This window comes from Chelonoidis abingdonii, chromosome 4 (genome assembly GCF_003597395.2).
Source record: "Chelonoidis abingdonii isolate Lonesome George chromosome 4, CheloAbing_2.0, whole genome shotgun sequence".
In the NCBI taxonomy this organism is placed as follows: domain Eukaryota; kingdom Metazoa; phylum Chordata; order Testudines; family Testudinidae; genus Chelonoidis; species Chelonoidis abingdonii.
In genome coordinates this window covers 69,016,428-69,033,460 of record NC_133772.1, presented here as the reverse complement: position 1 = coordinate 69,033,460, position 17,033 = coordinate 69,016,428, and the positions used below count along the sequence as shown (strand labels likewise).

Genomic DNA, 17,033 nt, shown 5'->3' with positions numbered 1-17,033 from the left:
CCTGGTGGATCAGACAGTCCCTGGGTCTCACAGAATAAAAAAACAATCAGGTTCTTAACAAGAACTTTTAATTAAGGAGAGAAAATCAGGAAAATTATCTTTGTAAATTTAAATGGAATAGGTCAGGGTTTTTAGCTATAGGCACTGGATACTCCTCAGCAAGTATTCAAATACAAATTAAAATCCTTTCAGCAAAATACAAATGTGAAATCCTTCTAGCAAATGCCAATAAAACTCCTTCAGAAAGCACATTTGCAAATAAAGAAAACAAACATAAGCCTAACTCACTTTATCTATCTAGTACTCACTATTTTGAACTTATAAGAGCCTGTATCAGGGAGATTGGAGAGAAACCTGGTTGCACGTCTGGTCCCTCTAAGCCCCCAGAGTGATCAACAACCAAAAACTAACAGCACACACAGAAACTTCCCTCCCTCAAGATTTGAAAGTATCCTGTCTCCTGACTGGTCATCTGGTCAGGTGACAGCCAGGCTTACTGAACTTGTTAACCCTTTACAGTCAAAGAGATATAAAGTACTTCGGTGCTATTAACTTTTCTTATCTGTTTATGACAGTAGAACTATCAAAAATCTTAGTTGAAGCATGCATGTTCTAGCAGGAATGCCATGGGCACATTCTAAGGCCTCAGGGACCTTGGGGAATGAGCATTGTAGGACATTTGAAGTGTTGAGTAATCACACACTTTTTTTTTTTACTTTTTTTTTTCTTTTCTTTTCTTTTCTTTTTTTTTTTTTGTGTAAGCCATATGCCATCCTGGAATTGTTCTTAGATTCAGAGTGGTGCTGGTTGTATTCACAACCTCATTGAGAACTGGAAGCACTAGTTGCTTATATCAGATCCAGTTGCTAGTAAATAGGTGACACTAAAAAACAGATCAATACCACCAAAGCCCTTCATAGACATGAACTAGCTATGTTCATGGAATAAGAGTTACATGTGGATCTGCTTTGTAGACCCAAAGTTGGCATTGTTCAGTCTCAGTATTACAAGTCCCAATCATTCAAAATGCTGAGACACTCCCCTCCAAAAACTATAATCTTGATATTGACTTAAAAATTATGATGAATATATCACTCTTTTCTTGGTCCATGTCATACTGTCTGCAGTGGCTTGTGACCGTGAGTGCCAACCTCAGAGGAAACTATCAAAAATCAGGGCAGACTCCCCAAACTGGTTCTACATTCTATAATTAGATTTCACCAACCCAGTATACAAATGTGAACTTCTGAAGCACTATAACTGTCTTACCGTGGAGTCACAGACTGTCCTCTTGAGCGCTCCAGTCTACCTTGCCACCCATGCAAGCTAGACTTAGTGATAGTGGTTGACATACACAAATTATCAAAAAAGTTTCAGGTTCTTTCTAGTCCCAAGAGACCAGTCATTTACCCCATTTCAATTTGTACCTCAAATCTCACAATGAAGACCATGCTTATAGCCATCAGCTAAGGATTATTAACTAAGGATTTATTAACTAGGAAAAAGAAACAAGAGAGTTATTTACAGGTTAAAACTGGCAACATATATACACAAATAAGTTACAGTATATAGCTCCAAAGGGTGACAGAGTTGTAGTAATCTGTGAGCACTGAATGCCCTAGAGATATGTACTTTTGTTTCCTAGTTCCAGCCGTGTGAGAGACCATACAGCAGAGATAAAGAATTTTCATGTCAGCTATCTTTATTTCCTTCTTCCAGAATTCAGGCTCATGGGATGAGCTTCCTTGTATGTAGCACCTTCATGGTGTGAGAGGGCCGTTAATCCAGGGCTTGTCTACACTGGCAAGTTTCTGCGCAGTAAAGCAGCTTTTTGTGCTTAAACTGCAGATGTGTACACGCTGCCAAGCCACTTTCTGCACAGAAACAGCTCAGTTCCAGCTCTGCAAAAAAACCCTACCTCAACGAGAGTTGTAAGGCTATTTGCACAGAGGCTCCAGTGCTCTATTGCCAGTTTACACACTTGATTGCTTTCTGTGCTGCAATTGGCCTCCGGAGCTGTTCCATAATGCTTCAAGTGACTGCTCTGCTCATTGTTTTGAACTCAGCTGCCCTGGAGACTTGTGCCCCTCCCCTTTCAAAGCACTGTTTCTGACAGCCTTTGGGTGCTGTGGGACACAGAGCAAACCATTAATGTGGAATGCTCATGTTGTTGAACATAGAGGCTGGTAGGGGTGTGTGTGTGTGTGTGTGTGTGAGAGAGAGAGAGAGAGAGCCCAGGGAGGGAGGCAGGGGCTTATGTCAGGGTTTCCTCTTCCCCCTGCCTCAGGACTAGTTGCTTCCTGCCACTGTCTGAACTGACAAGACAGCCTGCTGACACACTCTCTGTCCCCCAAAACACACGGTCTCTCTCACCCCACACACTCCCTGTCACATACCCTTTTGTCCTCCCTTTCTCCCCCGCACTTCAGTTGAAAAGCCGCCGGCAATGTAGTAAGATGCCCATTGAACAACGGGATTGGGAAACCTGCATCACATGACGCTGTGTCTGCCCCATGAGGCATTGCAAACCTTTCCCAAAGCACCCTGTGGCCAGTTGCACAGTGGGATAGCTACCACAATGCACTGCTGTCTTAGCCGTTGCAAGAGCTGCCTATGTGGATGAGCTCCAGTTTCACAAGGAGCACAGTGTGGACCTGCAACAGCAGTTTAATTCCAGCATTTTAATAAAAGTGGTATAATTTGTGGCACAGAAACTTGACAGTGTAGACATACCCTTAGTCTTCATATTGTGATGTTTCACAATGGCCCACTTACTTTTGATAGTCTTTCTTGATGAGCGTGAGAACCATTCTTCCTGCCTGGGTTACAAATTTAGAGCAGGCATTTGTATAGTTATAAAGCAAAGCTTACATGTTACCTTATAGCATGGGATACAGACATTACATGTAAGATTAATACATAGAGCAACTTGCAGTCACCTCATAGAGACTAAATGCGTCTTTACAAGTCTAACATCTGTCTTGAACAATACTAACATGTAGGTGAGCTGCACTGGTTTCCAAAAATGAATTTCAGTGCTCAGCTGATGTCTACAGCCGTGGCAAGAGCAGGCAGATCTACCAATGTCACAGTCTGTGTTTGGGGGAAATTCAACTTCCCTCCAATTATATGTGATCATTTTGGGTTGAAAATTCAACCTTAAATGCACATGGATAAATGTGTCTCCCCACTGGCTGCTCAGATGGGGGATCCACTTACCCTTGCCCAACCTGTATATTGTGGGAGATGATATTTTCTGCCTTCCCGATCTTCCTTTCCATCAGTCCTGCCTCCTTCGCCTTCAACTTACCCCACTTTCCCCTCCTTGCCTTTTATCATCTCACCCGGCACCCACTTGTCTCCATTTTCTTCCTTCACTTTGTCTTAGTCATCTTCTTGGTATTATTTATTATTTGTATTTACCATAGTGCATAGGACACCCAGTCACAGACCAGGACCCCACTGTGTCAGTGCTGTACAAACAGAGGACAAAAAGATGATCCTGTCCCCAAAGAGCTTACAATCCGAAGTATAAGATGAAACAGCAATGGATACAGACAGATAAGGGAGTACAAGGAAGCAAGGAGACAATATTGGTCAGCATGATAGGCAGTGGTCTCAGCACACCATTAGCTTAACCATTGTCAAGTTTTTTGTAGGCATCATAGCAAAGGAAAGTTTGAAGGAGGATAATGAGATAGCTTTGTAGATGTTCCCAAGCATGAAGGGTAGCATTGGAGAAAGCACAGAAGTACTCATTTGAAAATTTAACAACTGGCCAATAGAGGCTGACACCAGAGGCTGATTGGTGGCCAGAGCTGATATTTTGATACTGACTGAGAAATTATAGAGGAGGATAGGCCATGAAGTACCTTGAAAATGAAGACAAGAAGCTTAAGTTTGATAGGATTAGAGAAGAAGGAGCTAGTGGAGGGACCGATATGGTTGAAGCAGTGGACTAGGCAGGCTGATGAGCAGCATAGAGATGGTAGTTGAATATGTGTTTACAGATGAGATCATGCAGAGATTAAGTGTAGAGGGAAAAGAGAAAGGAACCAAAGACAGAGTCCTGCGGAACCCCCACAGAAGGCTGGAGAGGGGATAAGGAGGATCTTCCAAAGGACATGCTGAAGGAGTGATTAGAGAGGTCAGATGAGAACCAGGAGAGGACGGAGTTACAAAAGTCTACGGAGAACAAAGATTTCATGAAGAAGAGCATGGTCAGTGGCAGTGAAGGTGGTTGACAGGTCAAAGAGGGTGACGATGGAGTAGTGGTTCTGAGCTCTGGCTAGGAAGGGGTCTTTGGAGACTTTGGCAAGAGTGGATTCAGTGGGGAGCAAGGGACAGAAGCTTGACTGGAGAGGGTCTAGGATGGAATGGGAGAAAAAGAACTCCAGACACCAATTAGAAATAAAATGTTCAATGATTTGAGAGATGAGAGGGAGAAGAGAGATGAGGGCAGTAGTTGGAGAGGCAAGTAGGGTAAATAATAGTATGGGGTTTTTTTTAAGAAGGAAGAGACAAAAGCATGCTTGTATTGTGAGGGGGGAAAGTCAGAGAAGAGTGAGAGGTTAAGGAGAAGAATAACTGAGCGGATGTGGCCAGGTGCAAGGAATGGGATGGGGTTACCAGGGCAAGTGAAGGGGTTAGACAGAGAAGCTGATAAATTTCTGTGTTTGTGACCAGTGAAGAAGGAGGACAGAGTAATATGAAAGGGAGGGGAGGAGGAGAGGAGGAAGGGAAGGCAAGCCAAGAGGGAAGGGAGATGTACTTTGTCAATTTTCTCTTGGAAGAAATCTGTGAGATCCTGTGCAGAGAGAGCAGTGGAGTCAGGAGGGGAGGAGGGTTGAGAAGTGAGAGTCAGAAATGGCATATAGGTGACTGGAATTGCAGATATGGGTTTCTGTGGGAGAAGTAGGAGAAGTAAGAGTTGTTCAGCAAGGAAAATGGTAGAACAGAACGTGGAAAGAGTGAATTTGTAGTGGAGGAATTTGGACTGGTCACGAAATTTCCTCCAGAGATGCTCTGCCGTGTGAGAGCAGGAGCTGAGGAAGTGGATATTGGAGGAGGAGCCAGGTCTAGGGGATGATAGCAGAGACCTTGAAATGGGACAGAGAGACAAAAAAGTCAAGCATGGAGAGAATCAACAATCATATTGATGAAAGAAAGGGAAGAGAGGGCAGAGAGAAGAGGGCTGGGAGCAGGGAGAAGCCATCAGAGCTGATGGACTGGAGCTGAGTGACAGGGTTGGAGCGGGGGAGCTGACGAATGATGCTGAAAGAAATAAGTTGATGGTCGGAGAGGAGGAAGTCACCAACAGAAAGATTAGAGAGAGCGCAAGCCTGTCTCCTGGAGTCTGCCTTCCAGGACCCCTGTGACAATCTAGGAAAATGTCTGTAATATCTTTTATGAATATTATGTGTGACTCAGTTTCCCTGTTGAATTTTATATGCTGCCTGACTGAGTGTACAGAGCTAAATCAAAGGAGCCTATAAGGAGGTTGTTACAGAACCTAGAAAGAAGGGTGACACAATGACAGAGAGGACTCACCCTCACATAAGTAGCTTCAAAGGAGTTAAGATAACAGTGACTGGGCTATCAGTCAGTGGGAGAATTCAGCTAGCTAGCTCCATCTAGGATAAGCCGTAGATCAAAAGAGGATGTAAACCCTAAAAGACCCTAGAAAAGGATGTTTTTTTGTGGATGAGCTGAGAAAGGCAGATCAGAATGTGTCAGAGAGACAGAGGGAGAAGGCTGTAAACAGTGTGGGGTGTTCCTCCCAACTCAGAAATGGGAAATAAGCATTTAGGTAAGGGAATATGGATGCAGTCTTCTGTTTTAAATTTACTTCTTTAAGCACTGTATGCCACTAGTCAAAATAAATCATGCTTTGTTTTGGAGAGGCTGTTACTGTATCACAGTAAATGTATGCTGTCACAGACTCCAAAGGAGAAACCCTTGCAGGGTTCAGTTCCAGATGGACCTGCTGAATTAGTCGTGGTTGGTACCAGGGGGCTGTAACCCAGGTCCTGAGCTGAGAATGAGCAAAATGTAGAATTCCACTCTACTAGAGGTAAAGGCCTGAGCCCTGACACCTGTGGTGGCTGCACTCAGAGAGACCCCAAAAAGGGACAACAGTATATTTAGCCCAGTAACTACGTCCCTTCTTCTCCTCCTCCCTTCCCACTATTCTCCTGAGCACAACATTCTTTCTCCTTGCCCCCCCACATTCCCTTACCCTTATAATTTCCTTATGTATCCTAACAGTAGCCCAGGAAAGTATTTGAAGCACATCTCAAAAAACTGCAGTTTGTACCAGTTGCAAAGAGAAACAAACTGAGATGTGATTCCCAATGATCCATGTGTGAAAAAAAAAAGCATAGTAGAGTTGGATTTAAGTTAGTATTCATAAGCCTACCATATTCCTTCAGCAAATGGGTGATTGTGTGATGCTGTCATGGCAGCTTAGCTATAATGTTTCTTGCCAGGCAACAAGGATGAATAGAGGATACCTAATTATCAGTGTCAACTGATCTTTTAATTTGAGGAATAATTGGCAGAATCAGAGCCAAACAATGATTGCAATCCCCTAAATAGCGGTTTGTGAGCAGGTCAGCTTGCCACACAAATAATATACAGGGTCAGACACTGCTAGTAACTCCTATTTCTATAGGGCAAAATCTTGAGATATGCTGATGACCAGCGGAGCACCTGCAATGCCCAGTGAAATTAATGGAGAATTGAAAGTCCTTCATGCCTGTCAGGATCCAAGAATGTTTTTCACTGATAGGAGTATTTCCCCCAAATGGAGAAACTGATTTAGAAAAAAAAAGCATTGCCACATAAACCCATAAACTGGTGAATTTTGCACTTGATTTAGCCATTTGAATGATTTGGTTAAATATATGAAATCAGTGGTGCACACTTTCAGAACTGCATGGTATCTTGTCAAGTATTGACATGTTTATCATTAATAAATCCACAGTGATCAGTTTTTTACATGAATGATTTATATCCAGAGAATTTACAAAATATGTAACCTACAGATGCTGCAAAGATGAGAACTATTTAAAGCTGTAAATTAAGTTGATACATCAGATTAAAAAATGTAATTTCCCTTTTCTGTAAGGTGTCAAGTTGTATTTTTCTGTACTGATCCGTTCTTATTATTTACATATAGAAATGTGCGTTGAAGAATATAATTGTTAAGAACATAGAGATCTTCAGAAATGACCTAAAGAGAAATTTAATGACATGTAGTGAAAAGCTGAGTTCATATTGTTGTGGTCACAGTTAAGGCTGCTATGTGCATTTTGATTTTTTTCTTGTATTTGAACTATTATTGGGGGTGGGGGTACTTCCCTGGGCCTCCAGAACAGCCCCTGTATGCTGCTGGGGAAACATAAGGGAACCAGAACAGTCTTTAACTGACCAGGAGAGAGACTGACGGCAGCCCTATGCCATGCTCTTTGCAAGTCCCAGTGTAGGAGGAGGGAGGCATATCAAGGCAAGAGGATGGGCCCACTGTACATATCACTGCTGCCACATAAAGGCAGCTGAGGACAAGCTGCTGTAATTTAAACCTAAATTATGCTGAAGGCTACAAGGGTCACCAAACCAAATCAAAATAAAAAAAGGGTGCTTGAAGTCTCATTAGCCTGCCTTCCCTGGGTTGTACCAAGAGATTCAGCATACTCACACATGATCTATGAAAGAAAATATGATTTCTAAAGTCTGAGAGAGAACTCAGGATGCCCTGTGTTTTTATAGCACCTCTGTGTTTGATGTTGTTAAGGAACAGATGTCTGAAATCTAATCTCCTTGTTAATGCAGTTCTTTGTCTTAGAATTTAATTAAATGTAGATTTTCAGCTTCTTGTGCAGGGAAATGCAGACAAATACCAGATTATTTGTTTAATTTGTTATAGCCGATCTCATTCATTTTGAGCTCAAATTATATGCTTTCTTCTCTTCCTCTTTGTTTAGAAAAAATTGGGTAAGGTATTGTGAACATGAAAATGAAAGATACCAAGTATTGTGGAATATTTTGCCTTGTGGCTGAGCAAAATTTTCTGCTTTATATGCAAGTGTCTATTATCTTGTGTTTGTATTTAATTTTTGTGCACTCTTTGCAGGCTCTCGCAATATTACTTATATGGCTTTTTGTTACTTTAGAATGATCTTTATAAATCTCTCATAAGTTTTGTAACATGTTATTTTGTTTGGCTTTACAGAAATGCATTAGATTTAATCCTGAAGCTTCAGTTTGGGTAGCAAAACAACGAATTTTATGCACTTTGAATCAGAGTTTGAAAGATGTCCTGAATTATGGACTGTTTCAGCCTGCCAGCAACGGGAGAGATGGGAAATTTTTGGATGAGGAACGACTCCTTAGGGAATATCCACAACCAGTGAATAAAGGTGTTCCCTCCTTAGAGGTATTTTAATACAACTGTAATAATTTTAAAGCTTTACTATCTGAAACATTTTTATGTATGGTCTGATATGTATATATATTAAGTCTTATTTGAGGTTTATAAATGGATGTGAATTGCGTTAGGAAGTAGTGATCAAAGGGCTGATCTTGAAGCCTTGCTCACACAAGTAATGCTGTTTGTTTCAGTGGGGTTATTTTATGCATTATTCACATAAAGGTTAACCAGATCAGGCTCAATGACTTTTTGTGGTGGGATGTACCAGCCCTTTAATGCTAGAAACTTGTGGGGCCAGCACTACTCTGTTCCAGAATTTTCCTCAGGAGACATACCAGTAGAACAGGAGTCATGATCACGGATGGACAGAAAGACATTTCAGGGTAACACTTTATGTTTTGGTGGAGAAATCTAAGGTGCTAAACTATGCTTTAAGGACCAAACTGCAGTTCCAGTTGTAGGGCATGCTGGAGCATTTCTTTCCCCTTAGCAATGATGGGCTGCTGGGAAATATCATTCCTGGACAGCCAGGTGTAGTATTGAGCTAAAGCAAGACATGCTGGGAAAAGAGACTGTATAAATCCTGTCACTCTCTGTCAAGTGAGAGAACTGGAAGGGCTGATGGTTTCTCCCAGATGAAAGAACAAGTAATCCATTGCCTGACCTATTTTGCTCATTATTGATACACTGGGATTTTTAGTTGAAAAAATGACTGTGTAGCACACCATATAGTAAGGGCCATGTGAAATCCAGAATCCACATTAATTGGTCCATGTAGACCCTGCTGGTTCACATTAAAAGTTCCCTAGTGCAATATTTTCTATATGATGGGTCCCAGAGGCTTACTGGAAGGTTCTAGAGAATCATGGGCCTAATGTGGAAGGGAGAACCCGGGGATGGGGGCTTGGAGTGGGATTGGAGAGGGAGGGCGCCCTACACTAACCCTGAAGTGACTGCACTTACCCAGCTGCACGTACCTAGCTCCTTCCTGTGGTGCTGGCGTGGCTTCCAGGTGTGGTATTGCAACCTGGCATATGGGACAAACCTGAGAGCACCAGGTCACTACTCCCAGAGTGGAACCCACCATTTGGAAATCACTGCCCTAGGGAATCTGTAGTGGACACTAGCAGGCTCTACATGGACCAGTTATGGCACTACACATCCGTGTGTTTTAGGAATCACCCTTACAAGTAGTGTGCATTACCCCACTGCTTAGACAAGCCCTTAGTATGAGTAATCTAAATTTTGAGTAAAATTAGGGAAACAGGAGATTACTGTGTCTTGAAATGTTTTTGTATTAAGGCTATTCCCTAACTCACATAAATTACTCTCTGATTTTATATGTAATGCTTCCTACATTGAATCACTAATTGCTCAATTTTCTCTGGAGGAAAGGCCAAAAAACTATAGTAGACAGGAAAAATGAGTGGAATTTGCAGGTCTGACATCAGTAGATTTACATTCCAAATAAAAAGAAGTACTTCACGCAGCGCGCAGTCAACTTGTGGAGCTCCTTACCTGAGGAGGTTGTGAAGGCTAGGACTATAACAGTGTTTAAAAGAGAACTGGATAAATTCATGGTGGTGAAGTCCATAAATGGCTATTAGCCAGGATGGGTAAGGAATGGTGTCCCTAGCCTCTGTTTGTCAGAGGATGGAGATGGATGGCAGGAAAGAGATCACTTGATCATTACCTGTTAGGTTCATTCCCTCTGGGGCACCTGGCATTGTCCACTGTCAGTAGACAGATACTGGGCTAGATGGACCTTTGGTCTGACCCAGTAAGGCCGTTCTTATATTCTTATTGGTGTAAAACTAATGGAAGTGAGTGCCCTACTTACTCTCCCAGCTGAATTCTGAGGGTCAGTCACTGATTCTTCTGCTACAACCCTGAACAAAGGAATAATCACTATATTTCAGTCTACTGTTTTCCCCAGTGCACTTGTCACAGTACTATTTTAACTGTACAGGACTTGTCAGCAGAATTCGTCTATGTGCAATAAATGGGGAAAGGGTCCTTTTTCTCTGCAGAATTCAAGTACATGGCATGTGAAGGATAAAAGTGTTCTGCCTGAAAAGCGGATATTCGGACCCTATTCAAAAAATACATAGCACTCTTTGAATTCTACCTAGTAAACAAAGATCTATTTTTGTCTCTGTTCACAACGTGTAATTACCAGTTCAGAGAAAATTGTAGCATGTTGAGAGCATGAACAGTAGTTACAGTAGAATCTTAATGAACACAAAGAGACAGAAATACCACAAAAAGCTAATATTTAAAAAAGGAGAGAGGGGGCTTTGAACTTCAGACATAATCAAGAAAGTTTATGGGCCAGATAGTGAAGGAACCTTGTGTAGTGACACACAAGAAGCTTCCCCAACATTGCACAGTGATACAAAAGCTTATTGTTCTAGGGCACACCCTGCCTGGGTCATGGCTCAATCCTCCTGCGCTGGTATACAGGGTGGGGCTAGCAGACCAGAGCAAACAGTGTACTTCATTCATTAGGAGGTAGTAGATTATGCATCACAATGAGCAAGGAGCACAATGTCCCCAGCACTCCTGACTGCAGTTTCACAGTGTCCCTTTACAGGGAGGTGTCATAAATTCCACCATCTAATCTTGTGAGAAGAGAGTTGGGGGTGAAATCAGTGTTTAAAAATACATTTTTACATGAAAGCCACTTAATCACAGAAGAGCCATTTAGCATTCTAATGAACTGTAAATTGTGGTTTGCTAGATGAGTGGTAAATATATATCATGGTGTAATGGTGACCCCATGAATTTTCAGCTTCTCTGTCTGCTCTAGCAATAGGCTAACTAGTCAGAATAAAATAATAACTGGCCTCAGCTGAACCAAAGCCAGTCCCGTAACCTTTATGCACACGAGTAATCCTTATTCACAGCAGATGTGCCATTAACATCCACAGAACTACTCCCATGAGTAAGGATTTTCAGGAATGGGTCCTATTTCTGAGATTCAGAAACATTCTGCTGTTTTATTTTGTTTTTTTAAACGCATGTTTTAAATTTTCACATGCCTCTGCAATTCCTTTTTCTGTCTGTTCTGGAAGTGAAAGTGCTGAAATGTCTTTAGGGAAAGCTTTTCACATGGTGTTTTCAGTTCATTAGTGTAGATTCAAGGGGCCAGACTCATTCCTCATGTAAGTTCATTGACTTCTCTATGCTTATACCAGGTACGAATTTGGCTTATAAGGATTGTAGAAAGAATTTCAATAGTACTCTTCCAAGCATTCTAACATCTTGGAGTTTATTTATTTATTTGTTTATTTAAACTGTCGTCCCAAGCCCTTTTTTTTAAAGTTTGCCCAAATCTACATTACTGTTAACAGATATCACATTCTGATAATTTCCGATCTTTTTCACTATTAAATAAAATATGAAATTTTGACTTAATCTATTTGTTTCCCTATCAGTTTCGGTACAAGAAGAGAGTGTATAAGCAATTAAATCTTGATGAAAAACTGCTGGCCAAGCTTCATACGAAGGTATGTCCAATTTGCTGGTGATAAGGGAGAGCATCCATTTTCTGAAAGTACTAACGTCACATGCACAATAACCCTCTGATTAGAATCCTTTGATTCTAATGACAGTCTAAAAAATACATACAGAGTGCAGCCTGGATAGTTTTAGCATTGATTTTGCAGATCTCTGTTCATGTGAATAGTCTGACTGAAGTCAAGAAACTGCTTATATGAGTAAAGCCTTCTGGACTTGGATTTTATATACAATACACCAGGGCTTCTCAGACTTCTGCATGTAGACCACATCTAAACAGAAGTTGTCTCATGAATGTCTCCCCTCCCACAACTGACTGGACAACGTGAAGCATCCTTGCGACAACTAAGGCAATTGCTTAAGTGGAAAAGTAATATTTAGAAAAGTATGTATTTTAGCACCTGGAAAATTAGGGGGAGAGCTGCTTCAGGTGACCAGCTAAGCAGTCTGCAGACCACCAGTAAGTGTCCATGGACAGTGAGTGGTCTAGTGACAACAATTTGAGAATTTTTCTTACAGTATATTTCATATGTTTGAGTTTGCCATAAATTTACAAGTAATTTTATATGAATTTTATATAATCCAGCAAGTTTTCAATATATCACCAATTTTATAAATACTGACATACATATATTTGGAGGCCCTTACAGGTTGGATTAATTATGATCTCCATCTTATCAGTCTGATTTCTTTATGAATAGGACTTCTAGTAATTTTTTTCCTGAATGTTGTAAGCAGCATATTCTTGTTTTTAATTTTGACCATTGCATTCCATAGCATCTATGCTCTGATTGAGTACAATTTTAGGGCCAGATCCTCAACTAGTATAAATTGGCACTGTTCTATTAAGGTCAATGGAGCTATGATGATTATACCAGCTGAAGATCTCAGTCGTAACTGCAATATTCTTCATATGATCTGTGGACTTTTCAGTCATCACTTTTTGTTTCAGGCTAATTTGAGAAAATTTATGGATCATGTTCACCATCTCTCAGTGGAAAAAATCACAAAGATGTTGGATCGAGGACTGGACCCTAACTACCATGACCTAGAGAGTGGAGGTAAGAGATTAATGAAATCAACAGCATAAAGTGGTACACATCCTGGTTTTACTGTATAAACAAAGCTAAATTCTACCCAGTGAATCTATTGCCCTTTAAAGTCCCGGTCTTAGCAAAACACATAGTTACAATATGTGAAGGGGGTTAGTTAATAGTTTATGATATTCTTAGGGCAGTGTTTATATGTTTTATACTTAAAAGCTAACAAAATATTTTTGAAATATTAGTGAATATTTTTTTTGGTTAAAGTTGCATGTCTTTTTCCCACACATTATATTCTTTTTGTCTTTAGAAACTCCTCTAACTTTGGCAGCTCAGCATGATAATACCATAGAAGTAATCAAAGCTCTGAAAAATGGAGGGGCACATTTAGATTTCAGAGCCAAAGATGGAATGACAGCTCTGCACAAAGCAGCTAAAGCCAAGAACCAAGTAACCCTCAAGGTAAATTCTTTCACAGCCAAATTATACATTATTTTATACAGAACAATATATAAAGGAAAATGTTTTGGAGTTAATTATCATATTGTCCTTAATGGATCTTTTAATTTGTGCTTGCTTAAGTATTTATCCCTAGGCTTTTCACTTTCAGGATTTGCATTCAATAAAGGGCCCTTTCATTTTCAGAAGCTTATGTTTCAGAAGTGTTGGTGAAACAGACTTTATGTTTACACTAGAGACCTTACAGTGGCACAGCTGTACCAATGCAGTCGGGCCGCTGTAAGATCTCTTGTGTAACTGCTCTATGCCGATGGGAGAGAGCTTTCCGGTCAATATAATTTAACCACGCTCAATGAGTGGTGGTAGCTTTGTTGGCAGGAGAAGCTCTCCTGCTGACATAGCTCTGTGCACACTACCACTTATGCTGGTGAAACTTGTGTTGCTGAAGGGTGTGATTTTTTCACCCCGAGTGATATAAATTTTGCTGACCAAAGTGGTAGTTTAGGCATGGCCTTAACCTTGTGCACTGATAAGTGGTGTAAGATCTGTCTGCAGGAAGTGGGAGTAGTGTTATTGCTGTTTATCTGTCTTTGAAAGTGAATGCCAATTGCATGGATTATACATTTTATCTTTTTAATACTGGCCCCTTTGTTTTTTCTTCCTGCTTTAACTGGTATTGTTGATTATTTTGACATTCTAGATTAAATCTTGTGTTTATGAAATTCCATTATTTCCTTCTGGACAGGATTTCAGATTACACAACATTTTTGGTAAGGCGCACTGCAATTGAAGAGTGGCCAAAAGCCACAATTTTATTAAAACACCCAATTTTTCAACTCAATAACAGGATGGATAGTGGGCAGTCTTTGCTACTCATTCTGTTGCTGGAGCGCCTGCAGATTCCCTGACTACCAAAGCTAGGACTTCACATAGTGCACCAACTGCCTGAATTACCATGGACCTTTGGCACTGTGCCATAGCTCTTTTGAGGCTGTCTGTACTGCAGCCCATTCAGCCAGCTTGTATAAACAGTAACAAAAAATGCCTCCTACTAAACAATACTTTGGAAAGGACTTTAAATATACACCGAGTCCTTCAGTTATTTGCTCAGACATGTTCACCATTTATAATTACTTGTAGACCCTTTTAGAGCTTGGAGCATCTCCTAACTACAAGGACAGCTGTGGATTGACACCACTATATCACACCGCTGTAGTGGGAGGAGACCCTTATTGTTGTGAACTTTTACTTCATGAACATGCTACAGTCAGCTGCAAAGATGAAAATGGATGGCAAGAGATTCATCAGGTATGAACAATTACTCTTCATTAGATTTTATATTTACTGTGAGGTCAGGAAATATGCCTGCTCAACAGATTGCTTTCCCAGGATTTTGCATATTATGTGAGACTCTGTAAAATCTTTTTATTGGAACATATTTAATTTATGTATGCAGGGCTTTCTTTTTCTTTTGTTTTGTTTAGCACCATGGAATTTGCTGTTAGTGAAGTGAATATCCAGTCTGTTAGAGTTTTGCAGCAGTCAAGCCTCACAGTTTCTATGGACATAGTTGCACAAATTACTGCTCCAGCTGGCTGGTATTGCACATTCCTCTAGCGGACTCTTGGAAGTCTGCATTGTAGTATTCTGTTACAAATGCCCCACTGCAAAAATATTGCTGGATCTTTCTTTTTAAGATGCCACTTTCCATTTTCTTGGTAATGCTGCTTGTTCCTTTATACCAGAAATATCTTGACCTTAGTCATTGGTGGTAATATAACAAATATGTGGACTCAAGTCCTACCTGACTCTGGAATCCTTTAGTGTGCTGTATGGAAGGATGTTTCTCACTGGTTTGCCCTAACCAGTTCAGAATTTGAGGTTTGCTTCCTCTCTTCTAGATAAAAAGTTTCAAGTGACATTTCCCCTTTCTCCATAACTGGGTCTCTCTGACTGCTCTGCTCAAGTAGTGTTCAATATTTGGTAGGCAAATACATTTGCTGCCACCTGGTCCACATAAGAGAATGATTTAGGGCCTTGTTTAGTCTCAGTATGCCCTAGGGTTCTGGTGATCTCTTGAGCTAGACAATAGTGTACCATGATTATTTTTCAGGTATAGCTTGTTCAGCTTTGCAACAACAAGCAGGAGTCTTTCTTTGGGAAATGATAGGCATCCTGTGTCTGTATTCCAGAAGCCTATGGATCTCTTTCTTCATAGAAATCCATATAATTTGGTAAGGTGCTTTTTGGTTGAGACTTGTTTTTTCGTAGGCCTCTTCTCCTATATGTTCTCCTAATAAGCCTGAATTTCCTCTAAGACCTTCAAATAAGGGATTTAGCAGCAGTGTGCTTAATGTACAAGAAGTAAAGCAGTGGGCTCTGGCATTCTAGGTGCAGTCACTGTATTAAGGGAAAGAGGTATGTAGCTTACAGGAAATCAGCATAAAACTGATAACATCCAGCATTGCTAATGTTTCTCTAGGCTAGGGGCTCTCAAATTTCATTGCACCATCGCCCTTTTCTGACAACAAGAATTACTACACGACCCTAAGAGTGGGGACCAAAGACTGAGCCTTCCCAACCCCTCCTTCACCCTGGGTTGGGGGCTGAAGCCCAAGACCAAGGGCGTCAGCCCCCAGTGGAGGGGCCTTTAACCTGAGCCCTGCCACCCAGGGCTGAAGCCCTCAGTCTTGGGCCCTGGCCCTGGGCCCCAGGAAGTCTAACATCAGCTCCGATGACCCCATTAAGATGGGGTCGTGATCCACTGTGTGGTCCTGACCCACAGTTTGAGAACCGCTGCTGTAGGCAAAAGGATTGGAAGGGTTGCTGCACACAGATTGTGGTATGGCATCAGATATTGGGTCATTTTGTAGAGCTAAAGTTGTGAGACAAGAAATGAAGGAAGCTCTGTGTGTGTGGGTGCATGTGTGTGTGCACATGCAAACACTACAGAAAAAAGTTCTTTCCTTGGTATGCTCTGGAACTTGGATGCAGTGCTGTAAATGGTACATAGGCCTTTTGATGAACCTCTACACAGGGCTGAATTTCACACTTGGTACCTGATTCTCTGAGTTCTTGAGCATATTTACCTCTCACTGACATTAATTGGATCTGATGGTGCTCATCACCTTGTCAGTTTGGACCCTTGGAAGGTTTAGCTGCAGAATTACCAGTGGCCTGGGGATAATGTTTTGGGGAGAATTAAAGTTTAAAAAAAAAAAGGCAGTAAGATTCCTACGGAAATGTATCTGAGATACTGTAGAAGCCTCTTCGGATATGCATCAGAAGCAGCTCAGTACCCTAGTATATTTGAAAATTTCAGCAGTTTCCCATGTTCAGTGTAATTATTTTCTCAGTCTGTCTTCTGTATGGATTCGTTTCTTGGTTACTGCTAAAATGAATTGGTCAGCTATTCATAGATTCGTAGATTCTAGAGCTGGAAGGGACCTCGAGAGGTAATTGAGTCTAGTCCCCTGCCTTCATGGCAGGACCAAATACTATCTAGACCATCCCTGATAGACATTTATCTAACCTACTCTTAAATATCTCCAGAGATGGAGATTCCACAACCTCCCTAGGCA

At 41.1% G+C, this 17,033-nt stretch overlaps 1 protein-coding gene across 3 annotated transcripts in view; it reads left to right on the top strand.

Moving 5' to 3' along the window:
* The window catches only part of SHANK2 (SH3 and multiple ankyrin repeat domains 2), a 673,265-nt gene that overhangs the window by 123,316 nt on the left and 532,916 nt on the right, over window positions 1–17,033 (top strand). For all 3 annotated transcript variants that reach the window (XM_075065249.1, XM_075065248.1, XM_075065253.1), the window contains exons 5-9: window positions 8,234–8,437; window positions 11,869–11,940; window positions 12,903–13,011; window positions 13,304–13,455; window positions 14,593–14,760. In XM_075065249.1, coding sequence (XP_074921350.1) covers window positions 8,234–8,437; window positions 11,869–11,940; window positions 12,903–13,011; window positions 13,304–13,455; window positions 14,593–14,760 — 705 coding nt within the window. The remainder of the gene's footprint in view (window positions 1–8,233; window positions 8,438–11,868; window positions 11,941–12,902; window positions 13,012–13,303; window positions 13,456–14,592; window positions 14,761–17,033) is intronic.